Here is a 19,039-nt window from a genome sequence, read left to right on the forward strand (position 1 = left end):
AGATGTGTTAGTGCATTAAGGTATGCCATCCTCCATAAGGATGCAAAGATGTGTTAGTGCATTAAGGTATGCCATCCTCCATAAGGATGCAAAGATGTGTTAGTGCATTAAGGTAAGCCATCCACCATAAGGATGCAAAGATGTGTTAGTGCATTAAGGTAAGCCATCCACCATAAGGATGCAAAGATGTGTTAGTGCATTAAGGTACGCCATCGATCATTAGGATGCAAAGATGTGTTAGTGCATCAAGGTACGCCATCCACCATAAGGATGCAAAGATGTGTTAGTGCATTAAGGTATGCCATCCACCATAAGGATGCAAAGATGTGTTAGTGCATTAAGGTACGCCATCCATCATAAGGATGCAAAGATGTGTTAGTGCATTAAGGTAAGCCATCCACCATAAGGATGCAAAGATGTGTAAGTGCATTAAGGTACGCTATCCACCATAAGGATGCAAAGATGTGTTAGTGCATTAAGGTATGCCATCCACCATAAGGATGCAAAGATGTGTTAGTGCATTAAGGTAAGCCATCCACCATAAGGATGCAAAGATGTGTTAGTGCATTAAGGTACGACATCCATCATAAGGATGCAAAGATGTGTTAGTGCATTAAGGTAAGCCATCGATCATAAGGATGCAAAGATGTGTTAGTGCATTAAGGTACGCCATCCATCATAAGGATGCAAAGATGTGTTAGTGCATTAAGGTAAGCCATCCACCATAAGGATGCAAAGATGTGTTAGTGCATTAAGGTACGCCATCCATAATAAGGATGCAAAGATGTGTTAGTGCATTAAGGTACGCCATCCACCATAAGGATGCAAAGATGTGTAAGTGCATTAAGTTACGCCATCCATCATAAGGATGCAAAGATGGGTTAGTGCATTAAGGTACGCCATCCACCATAAGGATGCAAAGATGTGTTAGTGCATTAAGGTAAGCCAACCATGACGCAATGGGCGACGCTTCCCTGATGACGAAACCTAGACGATGACGCTATGGGCGACGCCTCACTGATGTCGACACCTCGACGACGACGTTATGGACGACGCCTCACTGATGGCGATACCTCGACGATGACGCTATGGGCGACGCCTCACTGATGGCGACAACTCGACGATGAAGCTATTGGCGACGCCTCACTGATGACGACACCTCGACGATGACGCTATGGGCGACGCCTCACTGATGACGACACCTCGACGACTACGCTATGGGCGAGGCCTCACTGTTGACAACACCTCGACGATGGCTTTTTGGGCGACGCCTCACCGATGACGACCCTTCGACGATGTCGCTTTGGGCGACGCCTTACCAATGACGTCACCTCACCGAAGATGCAATGGGCGACGCCTCATTGATGACGACACTGGGACGATGACGCTATGGGCGACGCCTAACCGATGACGACACCTCGACGACGACGCAATGGGCGACGCCTCACTGATGACGACACCTCACCGAAGACGCAATGGGCTACGCTTCACTGATAACGATACCTCGACGATGACGACATCTCACCGATGACGCTATGGGCGAACCATCACCGATGACGACACCTCGACAATGACGCTTTGGGCTACGCCTCACTGATGACGACACCTCAACGATGACGCTATGGGCGACGCCTCACCGATGACGACATCTCAACGATGACGCTATGGGCGACGCCTCACCGATGACGACACCTCAACGATGACGCTATGGGCGACGCCTCACCGATGACGACACCTCAACGATGACGCTATGGGCGACGTCTCACCGATGACGACACCTCAACGATGACGCTATGGGCGACGCTTCACCGATGACGACACCTCGACGATGACGCTTTTGACGACGCCTCACTGATAACGACACCTCGACAATGACGCTATGGGCGACGCCTCACTGATGACGACACCTCGACGATGACGCTATGGGCGACGCCTCACGGATGACGACACCTCGACGATGACGCTATGGGCGACGCCTCACTGATAACAATACCTCGACGATGACGCTATGGGCGACGCCTCACTGATGACGACACCTCGACGATGACGCTATGGGCGACGCCTCACTGATAACAATACCTCGACGATGACGCTATGGGCGACGCCTCATGGATGACGACACCCGACGATGACGCTATGGTCTGGTAGTTGACGTGTCCTTCAGTCCCCAAAGGATTCATTCATATAAATGCTATCAGGTGCATTTCTGAGACTGCTAGAATCGATTCCCGCAATGTGTGTATTTGTAATCAAAACCATTTGTTTCTGATTTTTGCTTAAATTAGAAATACTTCGCTTGCATGATTATTTTGATAACGTACATGTACTTCTAATGCCCATTTTTTTACGTACCTTGCTTCAAGATCAAGTAAATATTTATTGTCTAGCCTTAATTTTGATTTCTCAGTCATAATTATCATCATCATCATCGTCGTCGTCGTCATCACCACCACCACCACCACCACCATCATCATCATCACCGACGGCGTCGTCGTTGTAATCGTCGTCGCCATCATCGACGTCATGGTGGTTATAGTCGTCATCGCCACCACACCCATCATCGCCATCATCATCATCACCAACACCACCACCAGCATCATCATCATCATCACCAACAACACCACCATCATCATACTTATCATTATAACACATTTTCATCCTTATCGTATTAAATACAAATCAAACAATATTTTCAACGTTTAATGATATCTTCTTCAATTATAATCAAATTGTGTGACATATTAAATAATAGGCCATCGTATATTCTATTATTTAGGTAACTAAATGTGTTTATTGTTTGGTATTTCTTTTGTAGCAATTGTCCATATATGATATTATTATTTTGAAGATATTATTATATTTACGTGAAATTTATGTAATAGATAATGAAAATTAAAAAAATCAACGTGTTATTGGTATATTTGTCTATTAAATACGGATTATCATCCCCATCAATCAATTATCCCTAAGCGAAGTAAGTACTTAACATTTAACAAATGATATCACATTAAACTAGGAAATGAGTTCATTTATAAGGGATTCTTTTTTAAAAAGTCGATCAAGTTGAACCGACTATTGCACGTGCTGATTACGAACTGTTGTGTTATAATTAACAAATAAAGTTTTCATCCAAGTTCGATATGTTTAATACCACCTGCCCCAACGACATTGTTGTGTACAGTTAAATCTATTTTAGGATGCATGCAAATACACAACATAAATCAAATTAACTTTGAATACACATAGAAAGTAGTTGATGATAATTAGTTCCGGGAAAAGTAACATATATTTCTATAAATAGAATGACACTTCCCCATTGATTGTTTCACTGTTTTTCATCAAACATGAATTCCCATAATCGATGCTAACATTTAACTTATTGTTCACATTTTGGTGAATTCGAAATGAGGCCATCTACTCGTATCGTCAAACTTGAGAACCTTGAATGACGGCGAACTGTCCATATGTTCTCGGATGTCTTCCATCTCACTGGCAGGTTCCACCGTGCAGCGCCACATGTGGCATGTAATGGTGTGTGGTATGTTCTTCATCGTCTCTATCAGACTCCGCACCGCCTCCGCTGTCATTGTCACACTCACAAGTGTAATATAGGTGATGGAGGCTGGAGGGAGGAGGTGGAGCTCACCTAGATCTGTATCCCATATCTCAAGGCTTTGTAACGGAGGGAGACTTGGTAGTGTATCCACAAGTAACTGGACATTCTTAACGCTCTCTAACACAACATGTTGTAGTTTACTCCACCTTTGATGGTGTTTAAATAATCTAAATATGTACATTTCAACATTCGATGATACACCAGATAAGTGACATGTTGTAATATGTGTTGGATCAACCTGCACACGTGTTGTATTGTCTCCCAGTATCTCCAGATCTTCCAGCCTGTGACACTGGGACAGGTCATACTGCCCATCACGGTCCTCCAGTGACACTGCTTTGAGGGAGTCGGAGGAGGATGTGATCACCTCCTGCAGCTCTTCCCCATTAATTTGATCATTGTATCCACCGATGACTAGTGACTGAATACGTTCCTTGTTTATCATCATCAGTTTTTTTAACACTACGACATCCTCGTCATCCTTGTATCTATCAATAGAGAAGTGTGCGAGATAGAGCGGTATGTCACCATAGTTGTTCGCCTTGGCTTCACGGTGCCCGGAGAGAATCAGGCGATGAAGTAGTTCAGCCTCTCCACTGTAGAATGATGGTCGGTATGGTGGTCTAGAACTATTGATCCATGAAGACATTTGCACACCGAGCTCAGGCTTCATTCCACATATGAAAATAAATGTCTGAGAAACATCTCCCAAGATATTTTTCTTATTATCTTGTTCGTACTTGTTTGATAGCTGACTGTAGTCGTTTTCATTTAAACATAAATGAAGAGCCGCTAAAAACTCTTGAAGTGTTTTATGAAAAAATGAAAAGTGAGATGATTTCTTGATCAATGAGTTGGATTTCTTCTCCGTGAGTAAGCCTGACTTTAATGCAAATTCAACCTGCTTCCTGCTTAACAAAGCTTTGACTGTTTTGTTGCTGAAAACAACAGACGAATCTCTGCACTCTGAATATAAAGTTGTGTATGCTAACTTCGCAAGCGCAAGGTAAACCATGGGATTTTGCACGAAGCATTCGTGTTCCTTTAATACAGATGGCAGTTCAATTTTCGGAATTTTATGCTTCCGTTGCACATAACTAAGTCTACATGATAGCATGTTTATCACGCCAGCATAAATGTCACACTTTGAATCGGTTAACGATTTGCCCTCGAACCACAGGCACACGAGCTGGGTGGTACTGATAGGTGCCGACAATAATCCTTCAAGATCCTTCTCTGACGCCATTTTCATGAAAGCCTCTTGTGTCCGTTCATCCTCATTTCCCCCATTAAGAATGTTGATGATATTTTCCACGAGTTGCTTTGTGTCTGCAGCTCCTTCTATTTCAAGATATTTGTCGATCTTTGAATCCTGCACTCTAAACTTTGACATTCGCCAGGGACGCGTTGTCGTGAGGAGTGTGGCCTTGTTGGCCGAATTTCGGAAAGGGGTGACTTTTTCCTCAGTTTTGCAGGTACAGTTTACGTTTTCCGGATGAGTCCATTCGTCGAGGCCGTCAGCTATGATTAAACATGTTTCACTTTCCAGCACCGTCTGTAAGAGCCGGTAGCCATCATCGGCATCCTTCTCGTGGTAGAATTTACGTATAAGTTGATCCTTGATCATTTGTGCTAGATCACACGTTTTACCCGAATCTCGTAGGGTGACATGGAACAAAAATGCAAACTCTTTGAAGAATTCTGGGTCGGCATAGCTTGTTTTAATACCGACGTTTTCCTCCGCTGGTAAATACTGGTGAGTCCATTCCAGGGCACACATTACGGAGAATGTGGATTTGCCTTTGCCCGGTTCGCCAACGAGGAAAGCATTACTGAGCAACTGACCGTTTTTTAAGAAAACATCTGAAAACTTTGCAACTTCTTGACCACTTTCTCCCTTGTCAATTTCGCCGATTTTTCTATGATCTTTCTCCACAATTTTCGGTGCCACGTAGAATTTCCTGAGTTTTGCGTTCTTTTCTCCAAGAATGGGAGATATCGGCATGTCGGCCAAAGTGGTTCGGTAATGGTTTGCCAAACGTAGTCGTAATCCTGAAGTAAATGTAAAAAAATATCACATTAAAAACAAAAGTTAAGATCAGATACGTATGCATTATCACAAGACGCTTAGTACAGAAGATAAGTAGCAGCATTATCACAAGAGGCTTTTTGTGGAAGATAAGTAACAGCATTGTCACAAGACGCTTGTTTCAGACGACAATGAGCAGCAATATCACAAGACGCTTGTTGCAGAAGATAAGTAGCAGCAATGTCAAAAGACGCTTATTATAGAAGATAAGGAGCAGGAATATCACAAGACGCTTGTTGCAGAAGTATTATCATAAAAGACTTGGCATAGAAGATAGGCAGCAGCATTATCACAAGACTCTTGGCATAGACGATAGGCAGCAGTATTATCACAAGACTCTTGGCACAACAGACAGGCAGCAGTATATAACAAGACTCTTGGCATAGAAGATAGGCAGCAGTATTATTACAAGACTCTTGGCATAGAAGACAGGCAGCAGCATTATCACAAGACTCTTGGCATAGACGATAGGCAGCAGTATTATCACAAGACTCTTGGCATAGACGATAGGCAGCAGTATTATCACAAGACTCTTGGCATAGACGATAGGCAGCAGTATTATCACAAGACTCTTGGCATAGAAGATAGGCAGCAGTATTATCACAAGACTCTTGGCATAGAAGATAGGCAGCAGTATTATCACAAGACTCTTGGCATAGAAGATAGGCAGCAGTATTATCACAAGACTCTTGGCATAGACGATAGGCAGCAGTATTATCACAAGACTCTTGGCATAGACGATAAGCAGCAGTATTATCACAAGACTCTTGGCATAGACGATAGGCAGCAGTATTATCACAAGACTCTTGGCATAGACGATAAGCAGCAGTATTATCACAAGACTCTTGGCATAGACGATAGGCAGCAGTATTATCACAAGACTCTTGGCATAGACGATAAGCAGCAGTATTATCACAAGACTCTTGGCACAGCAGACAGGCAGCAGTATTATCACAAGACTCTTGGCATAGAAGATAGGCAGCAGTATTATCACAAGACTCTTGGCATAGACGATAAGCAGCAGTATTATCACAAGACTCTTGGCATAGAAGATAGGCAGCAGTATTATCACAAGACTCTTGGCATAAAAATTAGGGATGGTAACGAGTTTTAGTGCTCGATACGTCATTGATGAAAAGCGTCTCTTACCTTCCTTCAACATCTCTCCTTCGTTCTCAGCGCTTATCTTGAAATCGTCTGTTTGCATCTGTCAACAAAACAGATCAAGACATTAAGCATCCCATAAATCAAAGGCTATTTTACAAAAATAATATAAACTTATAAAGACAATATTGTAACGAAAAACAATATAACTACATTAGTGTTTTTTATGTACGCTGTCATTGAGGTGACAGGCGTAAATATCTGTTTTTATCTCGTGCTCACGACTTACTTACTGACGTTCCAACGACTCACATGTTGTGGCCACGACTTAAAGTAACTCGTTCATGGTTTGTAACATGCATTTTTTTAATTATGAAATAAAGTGTGGCAAATCATAAGGAGTGTTAAAAGAAAAATACCACAAGCTGGAACCCTTAAAGATGCACTCTTACTCCGATATAAAATTTACCGCAATTAATATAATTGTTTAAATATAATAAAAAGGATGGATAAATGTTGAAAACAGTTGTTCTTATGAATATAACAGAGTTTAATTTGAAAGAAAGGTGTAGAAACACGGTATTTCTACCTTATGCGACAATAGTAGATCACCGTAAATATTTTAGCAATTACTAATCATTTAATATCTTTGCTATTAAATACACGGTTACAATCCTATTATCAGTTATAAATATTTTCCATAAATGCACTGTTTAGTAAGTAGTTAAAGGTTTATCGCTCAAAATTGATGTTTGCTATACATGTGTATGTATTGATTTTAAATGAGAATGTCACGTTTAGCAGATGATGTTGCTCAAATAGCGTCTTTGAAGACCACATTTTTGTAACGCAATTGAAAATTAATTACGGCTGTGGTGTTGCGTGATTCATTGATTGACATTATCACGTGATGTTATCAATGTATCCAAAACAGGGCAACATATCCACCACTGTTTTTTAAAGTCACGGTGGCCGTGAGGATTAGTCGGCTGTTTCCAACTTTTTTTCTTGACTTTACCGGCGTGGGTTCGAACCCCACTAAAACCAAAATATTTTGTTATGCTATAATAACTGTATTTTTTCTGCAATTTCGATATCATAGAGTAAACTAATGATAAAATAAGTGTTTTAGATGCATTACCGGGAAAACTGATGTTTGGTTCAAAACATGAGCGAGTCACTTTAATAAACTCGAGGCCACCACTTCGTATGCAATAGGCGCGGGAAAGCACAGACCGGTTCAATTTGTGTCATGGGTGGAGTCCCAATGGTACGCAACCTTGGTTTGGCCTTACATCGAATAAGGTCACCACGCAGAAAAATTTACCCCAAAATCCCTGCATATACCCATATAGGGACCCCCACCTACACCAAAATCCGGTGGTCTTATATGACTAGATGTTTAACCAAGGTTGGGTACCATGTTGTGCCTTGTGTCGGTAAGCTAGTTCAGTTGTGTTCACTTTCATGTAAAGTCATACCTGTAATATGTTCCACAGAATGTGGTGCTATGGGCCGGTTTTCTAGTTCAGTTGTGTTCACTATCATGTAAAGTCATACCTGTCTAATATGTTCCACGGCGTGTTGTGCCTGTTGTCGGTACGCTAGTTCAGTTGTGTCCGCTATCATGTAAAGTCATACCTGTCTAATATGTTCCACGGCGTGCTGTGCCTGTTGTCAGTACGCTAGTTCAGTTGTGTCCGCTATCAAGTTAAGAAATACCTATTAAATGTGTTCAACGTCTTGTTATGCCTCGGGTCGGTATGCCAGTTCAGTTGTGGCATCTATCATGTAATGTCACACCTGTTTAATCTGTTCCACTGCGTGTTGAACCTAGGGTCGGTACGCTAGTTCAGTTGTGTCATCTATCATGTAATGTCACACTTGTTTAATCTGTTCCACGGAGTGTGGTGCTTTGCATCGGTATGCTAGTTCAGCTGTGTCATCTATCATGTAAAGTCACACCTGTGTAATCTGTTCCATGGAGTGTGGTGCCTCAGGTCGGTGTATGCTAGTTCAGTTGTGACGGCCATCATGTAATGTCACACCTGTTTAATCTGTATCACAGAGTGTGGTGCCTCAGGTCGGTGCATGCTAGTTCAGTTGTGACAGCCATCATGTAATGTCACACCTGTTTAATCTGTTCCACGGAGTGTGGTACCTCAGGTCGGTGTATGCTAGTTGAGTTGTGACGGCCATCATGTAATGTCACACCTGTTTAATCTGTTCCACGGAGTGTGGTGCCTTAGGTCGGTGTATGCTTGTTCAGTTGTGACGGCCATCATGTTATGTCACACCTGTTTAATCTGTTCCACGGAGTGTGGTGCCTCAGGTCGGTGTATGCTAGTTCAGTTGTGACGGCCATCATGTAATGTCACACCTGTTTAATCTGTTCCACGAAGTGTGGTGCCTTAGGTCGGTGAATGCTAGTCGAGTTGTGACGGCCATCATGTAATGTCACACCTGTTTAATCTGCTCCACGGAGTGTGGTGCCTCAGGTCGGTGAATGCTAGTTGAGTTGTGACGGCCATCATGTAATGTCACACCTGTTTAATCTGCTCCACGGAGTGTGGTGCCTCAGGTCGGTGTATGCTAGTTCAGTTGTGACGGTCATATGATCATGTAATGTCACACCTGTTTAATCTGTTCCACGGAGTGTGGTGCCTCAGGTCGGTGTATGCTAGTTCAGTTGTGACGGCCATCATATAATGTCACACCTGTTTAATCTGTTCCACGGAGTGTTGTGCCTGTTGTCGGTGTATGCTAATTCAGTAATGCCCACTACTATGTAAAATCATACCTGTTTAATCCGTTCCAAGGCGTGTTGTGCCTCGGGTTGGTTTGCTACCTCAGTTTGGTCTTAAAGCATGTAAGTTCGTACCTTCTTAAGCTGTTTTACGGCGTGTTGTGCCTCGGGTTGGTTAACTAGTTCAATAATACCCACTACATGTAAAATCATACCTGTTTAATCTATTCCACGGCGTGTTGTGCCTCGGGTCGGTTTGCTAGTTCAATTGAGTCAAAAATCATGCAAGTTCGTACCTTCTTAAGCTGTTCCACGGCGTGTTGTGCCTCGGGTCGGTTTGCTAGTTCAGTTGAGTCATAAAGCATGTAAGTGCGTACCTTCTTAAGCTGTTCCACGGCGTGTTGTGCCTCGGGTCGGTTTGCTAGTTCAATTGAGTGAAAAAGCATGTAAGTTCGTACCTTCTTAAGCTGTTCCATGGCGTGTTGTGTCTCGGGTCGGTTTGCTAGTTCAATTGAGTGAAAAAGCATGTAAGTTCGTACCTTCTTAAGCTGTTCCACGGCATGTTGTGCCTCGGGTCGGTTTGCTAGTTCAATTGAGTCATAAAGCATGTAAGTTCGTACCTTCTTAAGCTGTTCCACGGCGTGTTGTGCCTCGGGTTGGTTTGCTAGTTCAGTTGAGTCATAAAGCATGCAAGTTCGTACCTTCTTAATCTATTCCACGGCGTGTTGTGCCTAGGGTCAGTGTGCTTCCTCAGTTTAGTCATAAAGAATGTAAGTTCGTACCTTTTTAAGCTGTTCCACGGCGTGTTGTACCTCGGGTTGGTTTGCTAGTTCAGTTGAGTCATAAAGCATGTAAGTTCGTACCTTCTTAATCTATTCCACGGCGTGTTGTGCCTAGGGTCGTTGTGCTTCCTCAGTTTAGTCATAAAGAATGTAAGTTCGTACCTTCTTAAGCTGTTCCACGGCATGTTGTGCCTCGGGTCGGTTTGCTAGTTCAGTCTTGTCCTCCAGCAGGGTGCGGAGCTTGAACAGGAAGTCCACTAGTTCCGTGTCCTTGACCTTCTGGTCATTGGAGTGGCGTACTCGTCGACCAATGTCCCGAACCTTAAATGTAATGTTTCAAATGAACAAAGCTACTAAACATAAAATATGTAGTAATCTCTCTCTCTCTCTCTCTCTCTCTCTCTCTCTCTCTCTCTCTCTCTCTCTCTCCGACAATCGCAGCTATTTTGTAGGCCCGTGTGTCCGGCAAAATGATTAAATAAATATCTGTTAATCGTGTATCATGTGAATTTCATTAACTAACCTATGTTTACTTGATCAAACCAACTTAATCAGTGCGTTTATCGACCCGAGCTCCCCGGGTTTTGCCGCACAGAAATCGTAAATGACCCGAAATTGATACATCATAAATGTATAATATTAATCATTTGAAAGGAGCCGCAAGGCATGATCCAAATGCCTTTTAAATCAATTAAAGTCGAGAGCAATTAACACCCAAAGTGACAACTGATTATCGATCTGGAATCTGAACGGTTTCCATGTCAATTATCAGCACTCAAACTCAATGACGTGTTAACTCTACCCATTATGCATATTAACGGATACCTTGGTCTTTTTCGCTTAGTAGGATGGTTTAAAAAACAACAATGCTTAAATATATTTTGTTTTGCTTTTTATACCATGTCTATTTCAATTTAAATAATATATATATATATATATTTGTATTATTTTTTAATGTTTAACAGAAAATAATAAACATTTTTCGTAGCACATGCAGGGTTGTCAAATTCGGAAGAAAAAAAATGCTGGCGAGTTTGCTAAAAACGGCCCTTTTCTCCTATAACATCTCATTTCGAAATTTAGAGCATCCCCTTGACTGGTTTTAAATTTTCCGATAATCGGAATCATTATCTTACGATTCGGCATATTTGTTTATTCAACATTGCCACGGACCTATAAAGGTCCGTGACATTGCCAACATATTAACACGATTCTGAACAATGACCTGTGACGTCAGGCTCGTGATAATTAAATATGGTTGTATTATTGTTAGTTAATAATAACTTGCAGAATTGTTTCCACGAGGAAAACGAGACAGGAATGCCCACAAACCTGCGCAGTCAACATTTTACACATCTTTGATACCACTGACCTTATTTCGCGATTTTCCAAAATTCTTAAAATAGTAACATAGCGTGTGTTTTTTTTAGTGCATTGTATTTATCGATGTTAATACTTCATGGAAATAAACTTATAGCAAATAAACAAGCAACAGATATGAAAATAAATGACCCTACATTACAAGTACTTAAAATTAAGTATCTATGAAGCTATCGATCGTGGATCTCGGTATGTATGAAGCTATGGATAGATAAGTAAAATTGCGTATCTATGAAGTGAAGGGTTAATTAATTAAATACTCCTAAAATGCCCCCAGAATGCAGGAAATGAGGCGCTGAATTTCAAAATTTTCCGGGTGGGGTGGGGGATGCACACGGATCCCCCTAGCTGGCCGCCTACTTTTCTGTTTCAGTCGCTTCTACAAAAACTTATTGACAACCCTGTACATGGTCTGAAAAGCACGGGAAACAGGTGAACGCTTACCTTCTGTCAATTTTAATTTAAGTGAAAGAAGAACGCGTAAAACGTTTTCAGTGTACAGTAAAGTTCTGTAATAACATAGATTTATTATTGTTTTATTGTTATGCCATTTATTAAAAAATAAAAACGATGTTGCAATATTGACAATAGGAACATTGAATGTTTTGTTTGCTTCCAGACAAAATGAAAAACATGAAAGTGAAACTGAAAATAGAAATTTGAGAGATGTCGGTGCAACTCAACAATCGCTGTTGCGTGTAGGATTCTGATGCATAGGGTTACATGCATAATTCCTGTTTTCACTGAACATGCAATTAATAAATAAATAGTTCACAACATAATTTTCTATGTTTTGACCCTGGGAATTTTTTAAACCACCTAAGAGCAGGAAATAAGACTACAAGATATAGTCCAGTGCTCCAGCTAGGCCTATATAGCAGGGCGTGGCACAAATCCTTTCCACCCTTCTGTGCCCTTTTGTTTGACAGAGCAAAATTTCAGAAATTAAAGTATACAAAATATACATAATTTTGTCACGAATTAAAGTAAAAATAACAGCTAAAGTGTTCATAGCAAACTTATTATTATTGTAGTATTGAAAGAAGTTACTACACATACACATTAAGAATTGAGCAATGGCCCTTGTAGTTATGCCCCATTAGGGCTCATTCAATGCCCATCAAAAGTGCCCTTTAATAGCCTAGCACCCTACCCTTTTTAAATACTGACTGGAGCACGGGTATACTATTAAGTTATATTGATAATATTTTTTTTTCTCTTACTTGAGATTTTTTTAGAATGAAAAGTGGATTAATACAGCTGATCCTAATAAAACACTGGATTTGTTTGTTTTTTTGTTTCAGTTTTGGACGTATGAATAATCATGTACATGTACCTTGCAATGCCATCTTATGACAGATCTATGAGAACTATAATTTATGAAGAAAGACCAAGTATTTAGAAAAAAAAGAACAATGACACTTGGAGATCTGATATTGACTCTTGAAAATCAGATCTCAAGAGTCATTGACTTGGATTTTAGACCCTGGAAGCTCTGACTTTCACTAAGATGTACATAAAATTTTTGGTCCTGCAAAAACTGGTCCGGTCCTGCAATGTAGACTGTATTGCAGGACCTCGTGTCATGCAATGTGATAATGACTTTCGTACAGACTGTAATAGATATGTTAGTACATATTGTATGATAGTATGCATGATGGAATATATATACATACATGCACTGTAAGACGGTTGTTTGGATAAGAGTAACGAATGTACAAAATAATCAATAAGATAGAGTATTTGCAATAGTAATGTCAGGCCTAAAAAAAAATATGTCTGTTTCCTGTAACCCGACCGACCGTATTTTTTTACCGCCGACCGCAACTTTTTTATGCCCCATAATTCAAAAATTCAGATTTTTAGCGATCTCTGGCCTGTGATGACAACGATAATTTAAATAATTTAGTCCTGTCCGAACTCGTCGCATAGTTACAAACGTTTCCGGTTTGACAAGTTGAAACAATGGCAAAACGCTTATTGGCTCTGGCATTAAACTGCAGGGCTTTCAATTGACCCGAGCTCCCGGGTTTTGACGCACAGAAAACGTAAATGACCCGAATTTGACGCATCATACATTTGTAGTATGCGTCAGTTTTGACCCGGGATATTTCGGTGTGAGAGTAGGTATCATCTGAAAGGAGCCTCAATGCATGATCTGAATGTTTGTTTAACCCGCAAGAGTAATTAACACCCGAAGTGACAAGTGATTATCGATCTGGAATCTGATCGGTAACTGTGTCAATTAGCAGCACTCAAACTCAATGACCTAATATTAACTCCGCCCATTATGCAAATTACCGGATACCTTCCGCTTTTTCGCAAAGTGCGATGGTTTTGAAAAACAACAATGCTAAGATATATTCTGGGAAACATCGGGTAACTTCGACATATATCGCCACTCGCCGTAACAGATCGCGACGAACATCGGGCGTATTCGGCCTGTACCGGATGTTGCTATTTTTAGAAACATAAGGTATTTCCCGGCTATTCATAGGTCAATAATGGAATTTCTACACCATAATATTTGGAAAAATGGTGATGTTTTTCTCATGAATATACGTTTAAAATAAATAAACACTAAAAGTACACGCTGACAGTTGATTACGATACATCTAACAATTTGAGTCATTACAGTAAAACATGGATTATAAGTGAAATATACGCGTAAGAGAAGATTTTCTCTCGAAAAAACGAACCGTCAACAATCGGCATGGAACTGGGATATTCAGATATTCGTATCAAAGGGCTCTGAATGTAAGTATCCTTGAGCAGTTTTGTACGTTGATGGGTTCAAAAAATTCTGTTTTTTAATTTATCTTTGGAATTCTTAAATCATTTTTATTAGCTAAATGTTTAGACAGCATGTTCATATTTTACATGTACTTAAGTACATGTTACATATTTTACATACACATGTACTTGTGTACATGTAACATATTTTACATGTACTTATGTACATGTTACATATTTTTATATGTACTTATGTACATAACTTATGTTTATGATATGATATGAGTATGGTATCTTTAAATTGATTGTGTTATCATAGAAAAATATTAGACTTAAAATTTTGTTTAAAAATGATGTGTTTTGGTACCTGACCCATTTCTAACATACCATTATACATGTACATACCCGTTATTTATTTACAAAATGCATATTTTCAAAATTAGCCTGTGAAAAAAAGTTGTATGTGGTTTGGGGCTTGAAGCCGCATCTGCTAGGACACTATTGACATTCATTGGCTTGGTGTAGGTCTCGTTAAAACCCCATACTGTTGTGAATCATTATCAACCATAAGCACAACAACTACACATTTGTGCCTACCAACCCTTATTACGGATATTAGTGCACAATGTATAATACTTGTGCATTTGTATTTTACGGTGGAAGTTTCTGCTGGCTGATAATCAGAAGTCTAATATCTTTCAGGCAGGAAACTGACAGAATATTACTTAGTCAACAACACTGGGTTATGAAGAATTCCAGCCTGCATTAAATACTATGTTGGATCCTTGAGAGCGGATTTGACAGCCATGTCTATCCACAAGGCAGTCGCATCTGATCGAGATGATGTGAGTATTTCATATAAAACATATTTGACTTGGTTTTTGTTTTTATAAACACACTGTATTCAATAATCAAGTGGTGGTGGTGGTGGTGGTGGTGGTGGTGATGATGATGATGATGATGATGATGATTTTCTTTATATATATACATGTATGTATCAGCTTGTTGTTGTTTTTTCAAAATAATGTCGAGAAATATTAAACTGTTTATATTTTATTTTGTATATGTATGGCAGTATAATTATTTATACAAATTAGTTAGAAAGGCTTTAATGTACAACTTTTTTTCTTTACAGCACTAAACATTCTTGATGGGTAAAGTACCTGAAGGTGCATGAAAACCAAATCAGCATTGACTCAGCATTAAGTAGTTATCATCTGTGCACACACTACAAGTACAAAGCATGGGAACAGACCAAACTTCAAATGTTGAAGAGTGAAGAATTATTGTGAAAAAAACTAAATGTTAGAATACCAATGACAAAATAAAACAGATAGACATCAAATTACCCACAGAGATTGTTTACATGTTATAATATTAAAAAATTACCCACAGAGATTGTTTACATGTTATAATATTAAAAAAAAACATAAGTTGAGAACTTTCACTCTGATCTTTTTGGAGTGTTGAGCCCACTTAGTGTTCTTGTTTCTTCACATATTTTAGTTTAAAAGTACACTCATTTGTTTTAAACTCTGTATTCTGAGTTAGTATCATAAGTAAAATTCATTTATTTGAAAGAGTACATTTTATGAATAAGTCCAATTAAGCGTTATAAATTTTTACAAGAAAAAGGTTGATTTTTAAGCATTTTATTAGCTATAAAAATGTATGGTAACATGACATTATGTATATTTTCTTCAAAACTGGACGGTAAACTATCATAAATTGTCTTTTAAATTGTTCAATAGACATAGATAATATCTAAAATGATTTCAGCAGCTTGCCTTATATTTAACTATTTTTTATGAATTTTATAAAACTGCTTTATATTTTCAAACATCGAAAAACTGCTCTTTTCCGAAGAATCACAAGATCAATCAAAATGATTTTTTTCCATGTCTATCAATAATGTGTTCGTTTGAACTTTAGTTTTCTGTTAACTGAAGTTTATTTTACCAGAAACTGTTGTGTTTATTTCATAATCTCTGATAATGCGAAAAAAATTCAAATCTAGACAAAATATTTACTTGTCGCTCTTTGTAGCCCTTGGAGTTTGGGGGTGGGTGTAATGAAACATAAATAACTTTTTTAATTCACGGTAAAAAATCTTCAAAATTTGGATAAAAGTCCCATAGTGTACCGTGATTATAACTATGTTGTCGGTTAAAGCTTTTATAAAAGTGTGTATTACGCGGCTAATACCTTAATATATTAAGAAAATATTCTTATAAGTTTTTAATAAGTTAACAGAAAGATAAACATTTTTCGTAGCACATGGTCTAAAAAAGCGCGGGAAACAGGTGCACGCTAACTTCATTTTAATGAAAGTGAAAGGAGAACTGCGTAGATCGTTGTCAGTGTTACAGTTAAGTTCTATAACAAAACAGTATTGTATAATGCACCAGTCAATTGTAACCAAGCCCCCCCCCCCCCCCCCCCCCAGGTCCGGTGGTATACCTGGGATAGCCGGGGAAAGGGCCGTGCTTTTACTTTCCAGGTGCCCCCGCAGGGCCGGGTGAACGGGGTGGTTTTGTCATAGAGTCAAATTTAGCCGACATTGGGCCTTATATAGAGTCTCTGGGGTGCCGGGGCATTTGGCCGGGGTTTAACCACCAGTTCGTCCCCGCAGGACGGGGATTTTACCCCGGGTTGGCTGGACCGATAGTCAAAGTCCGACGGCTATTCCCCGGACTTGGGGGGGGGGGGGGGGGGGGGCTGTGGTTACAGCGGTTTTATGCTAGTCAGATTTTATAGTCTAGTTATGATTCTTCCCATCTTCTAGCCAACTGTTTATTTTATAATAGTTGTCATGTACATAATACAACTTGATATTATTACACAGTCTATTTTAAAATAGTTTGTGCAATAATATCATGTTTTTATTACTAAAATTGTATGCATTTTGAAAGTTTTGTTTGAAACATTTGCCAAAAATATTAAAATTGTCTAAATGTTATTTGATTCAATTTTTCACTGGGTTATATTTGCAAAGTGTAAAGATGAACTGCTTCCCTGGTGAACATACTGACAATGCTCAAACCCAGGTCTTGCCCTTCAAAAGGATGTATTCTACAACTGAAATACATGTACAATGGCTGTTAAGATGGCAGTTTAAACTTATTTAAGGCAGAAAAGTGAATCTATATATCACACTGAATTCGTTTTAAAATAATTCACCTGAAATAAACATGAATATTGGATCATTCTGACATTTAAAAAAATAAATAAAAAAATCCCTACCTACCATCCCATCTTTTTTCAGCATGTTACAGGAAACAGACATATTTTATTTAGGCCTCATTGTATTTAATAAGTACAAAGAGGAACTTCAAGCAAATACTAAAACATTCTGCATTAATTATGAACATTCATTAAAGCTGAACTCTCACAGATTGTTTAGACAACATTTTTTATAATTTGTATGGGAATGAGCCAATGTTTGCGTTAATGTCTGTAAACCAGTAATATAAGACAGCTGACAAGATCAGATCACGTTTTATTCAAATTCTCGAAAATTGAAGTTTAATGGCTAAAAGAGTTAGTAACGCTTTAAGAAAAATAAGTTTTTCGACAGTTCTTTAGTGAGTAATCTTATATGATTGAATTAAATGTATTAATGCCTAAATCAGCTGATTCTGGGATACAAAATGAAATAAAGGTCAAAACTGTCAATATGTGAGAGTGCAGCTTTTAAGTCATCTAAATCGCATAATATGATTGTAGTATGATTCATATGTTTACCTCTGTTAACAAATTTGGCTGTGTCGCAACGTTAAATGACAGCTTGTTCTGGAAATCCTTACAATTCATCATGACGCTGATCACTCCGTTGAAGTCACTGTCGTTGATGGAGGACTTGGTCTTGTAGCCATCAGGAGGCAGGAAACACTTGCCGATCTCCCAGTGGCTCGTACACCATTTGTCGGCATTCGTGTTCTTCCATGATGGTACTGGAAACCTGTGATGTTGAATTATTTCATCACGGACGCCTTCACAAATCCCGTTTGGACACGGAGCATACACCTTTTGAGGGGAGTTATGAAATTTACAGTTTCTAGTACTGATGCATATCCCACGAGTAGGGCATTTCAACACGTTCTCGGTGAAACATTGTGCACATGTTGCCCCGCCTGGAAGACCCTTAGATGTTCTGACGTTGTTATAGATGTCCTGGTGAACGCATGTCAGCACGTCCTCTACCAGAGGCTGTAGACCCTCCTTGGTTATATTGAGGGCGAAGGCAGCCTTAACCCAGTTCTGGGCTTTCTTATCCTTCAATAATTGGCCATAAGTTGTCATTGTTTTGCCATGAGATTGTATTCATCACCTGGTAAAAGAAACAAGTCATTTGAGTATTGCTAATTAAATAATACAAAAGTCCCCTTAGTGTTCTTATACAATGTGAGGACAATTTGAAATTACAAGCATAAATTTAAAAACACACACAATGTTTAAATAGCAGCCACATTTTTGTACAACACAAACTTAAAATATTGTTGGCCTGCATAATATCCCTATTGCCCTCTATCCGCATACAGCATTACATGAAGTTTTAATACTTCATTAATATGGCAAAGATCCAGTTA

General features: G+C 39.4%; 1 protein-coding gene across 4 annotated transcripts in view; it reads right to left on the reverse strand.

The window, feature by feature from the left end:
• Nucleotides 1–2,684: 2,684 nt before the first annotated feature.
• The window catches only part of LOC128203317 (uncharacterized), a 28,317-nt gene continuing 11,962 nt past the window's right edge, over nt 2,685–19,039 (reverse strand). For all 4 annotated transcript variants that reach the window (XM_052904690.1, XM_052904687.1, XM_052904689.1 and 1 more), the window contains exons 2-5: nt 18,195–18,780; nt 10,500–10,658; nt 6,855–6,912; nt 2,685–5,668 (exon numbers count right to left, since the gene is read on the reverse strand). In XM_052904690.1, coding sequence (XP_052760650.1) covers nt 3,384–5,668; nt 6,855–6,912; nt 10,500–10,658; nt 18,195–18,752 — 3,060 coding nt within the window. In that variant the 5' untranslated portion in view covers nt 18,753–18,780 and the 3' untranslated portion in view covers nt 2,685–3,383. The remainder of the gene's footprint in view (nt 5,669–6,854; nt 6,913–10,499; nt 10,659–18,194; nt 18,781–19,039) is intronic.

This window comes from Mya arenaria, chromosome 9 (genome assembly GCF_026914265.1).
Source record: "Mya arenaria isolate MELC-2E11 chromosome 9, ASM2691426v1".
Classification (NCBI taxonomy): Eukaryota; Metazoa; Mollusca; class Bivalvia; order Myida; family Myidae; genus Mya; species Mya arenaria.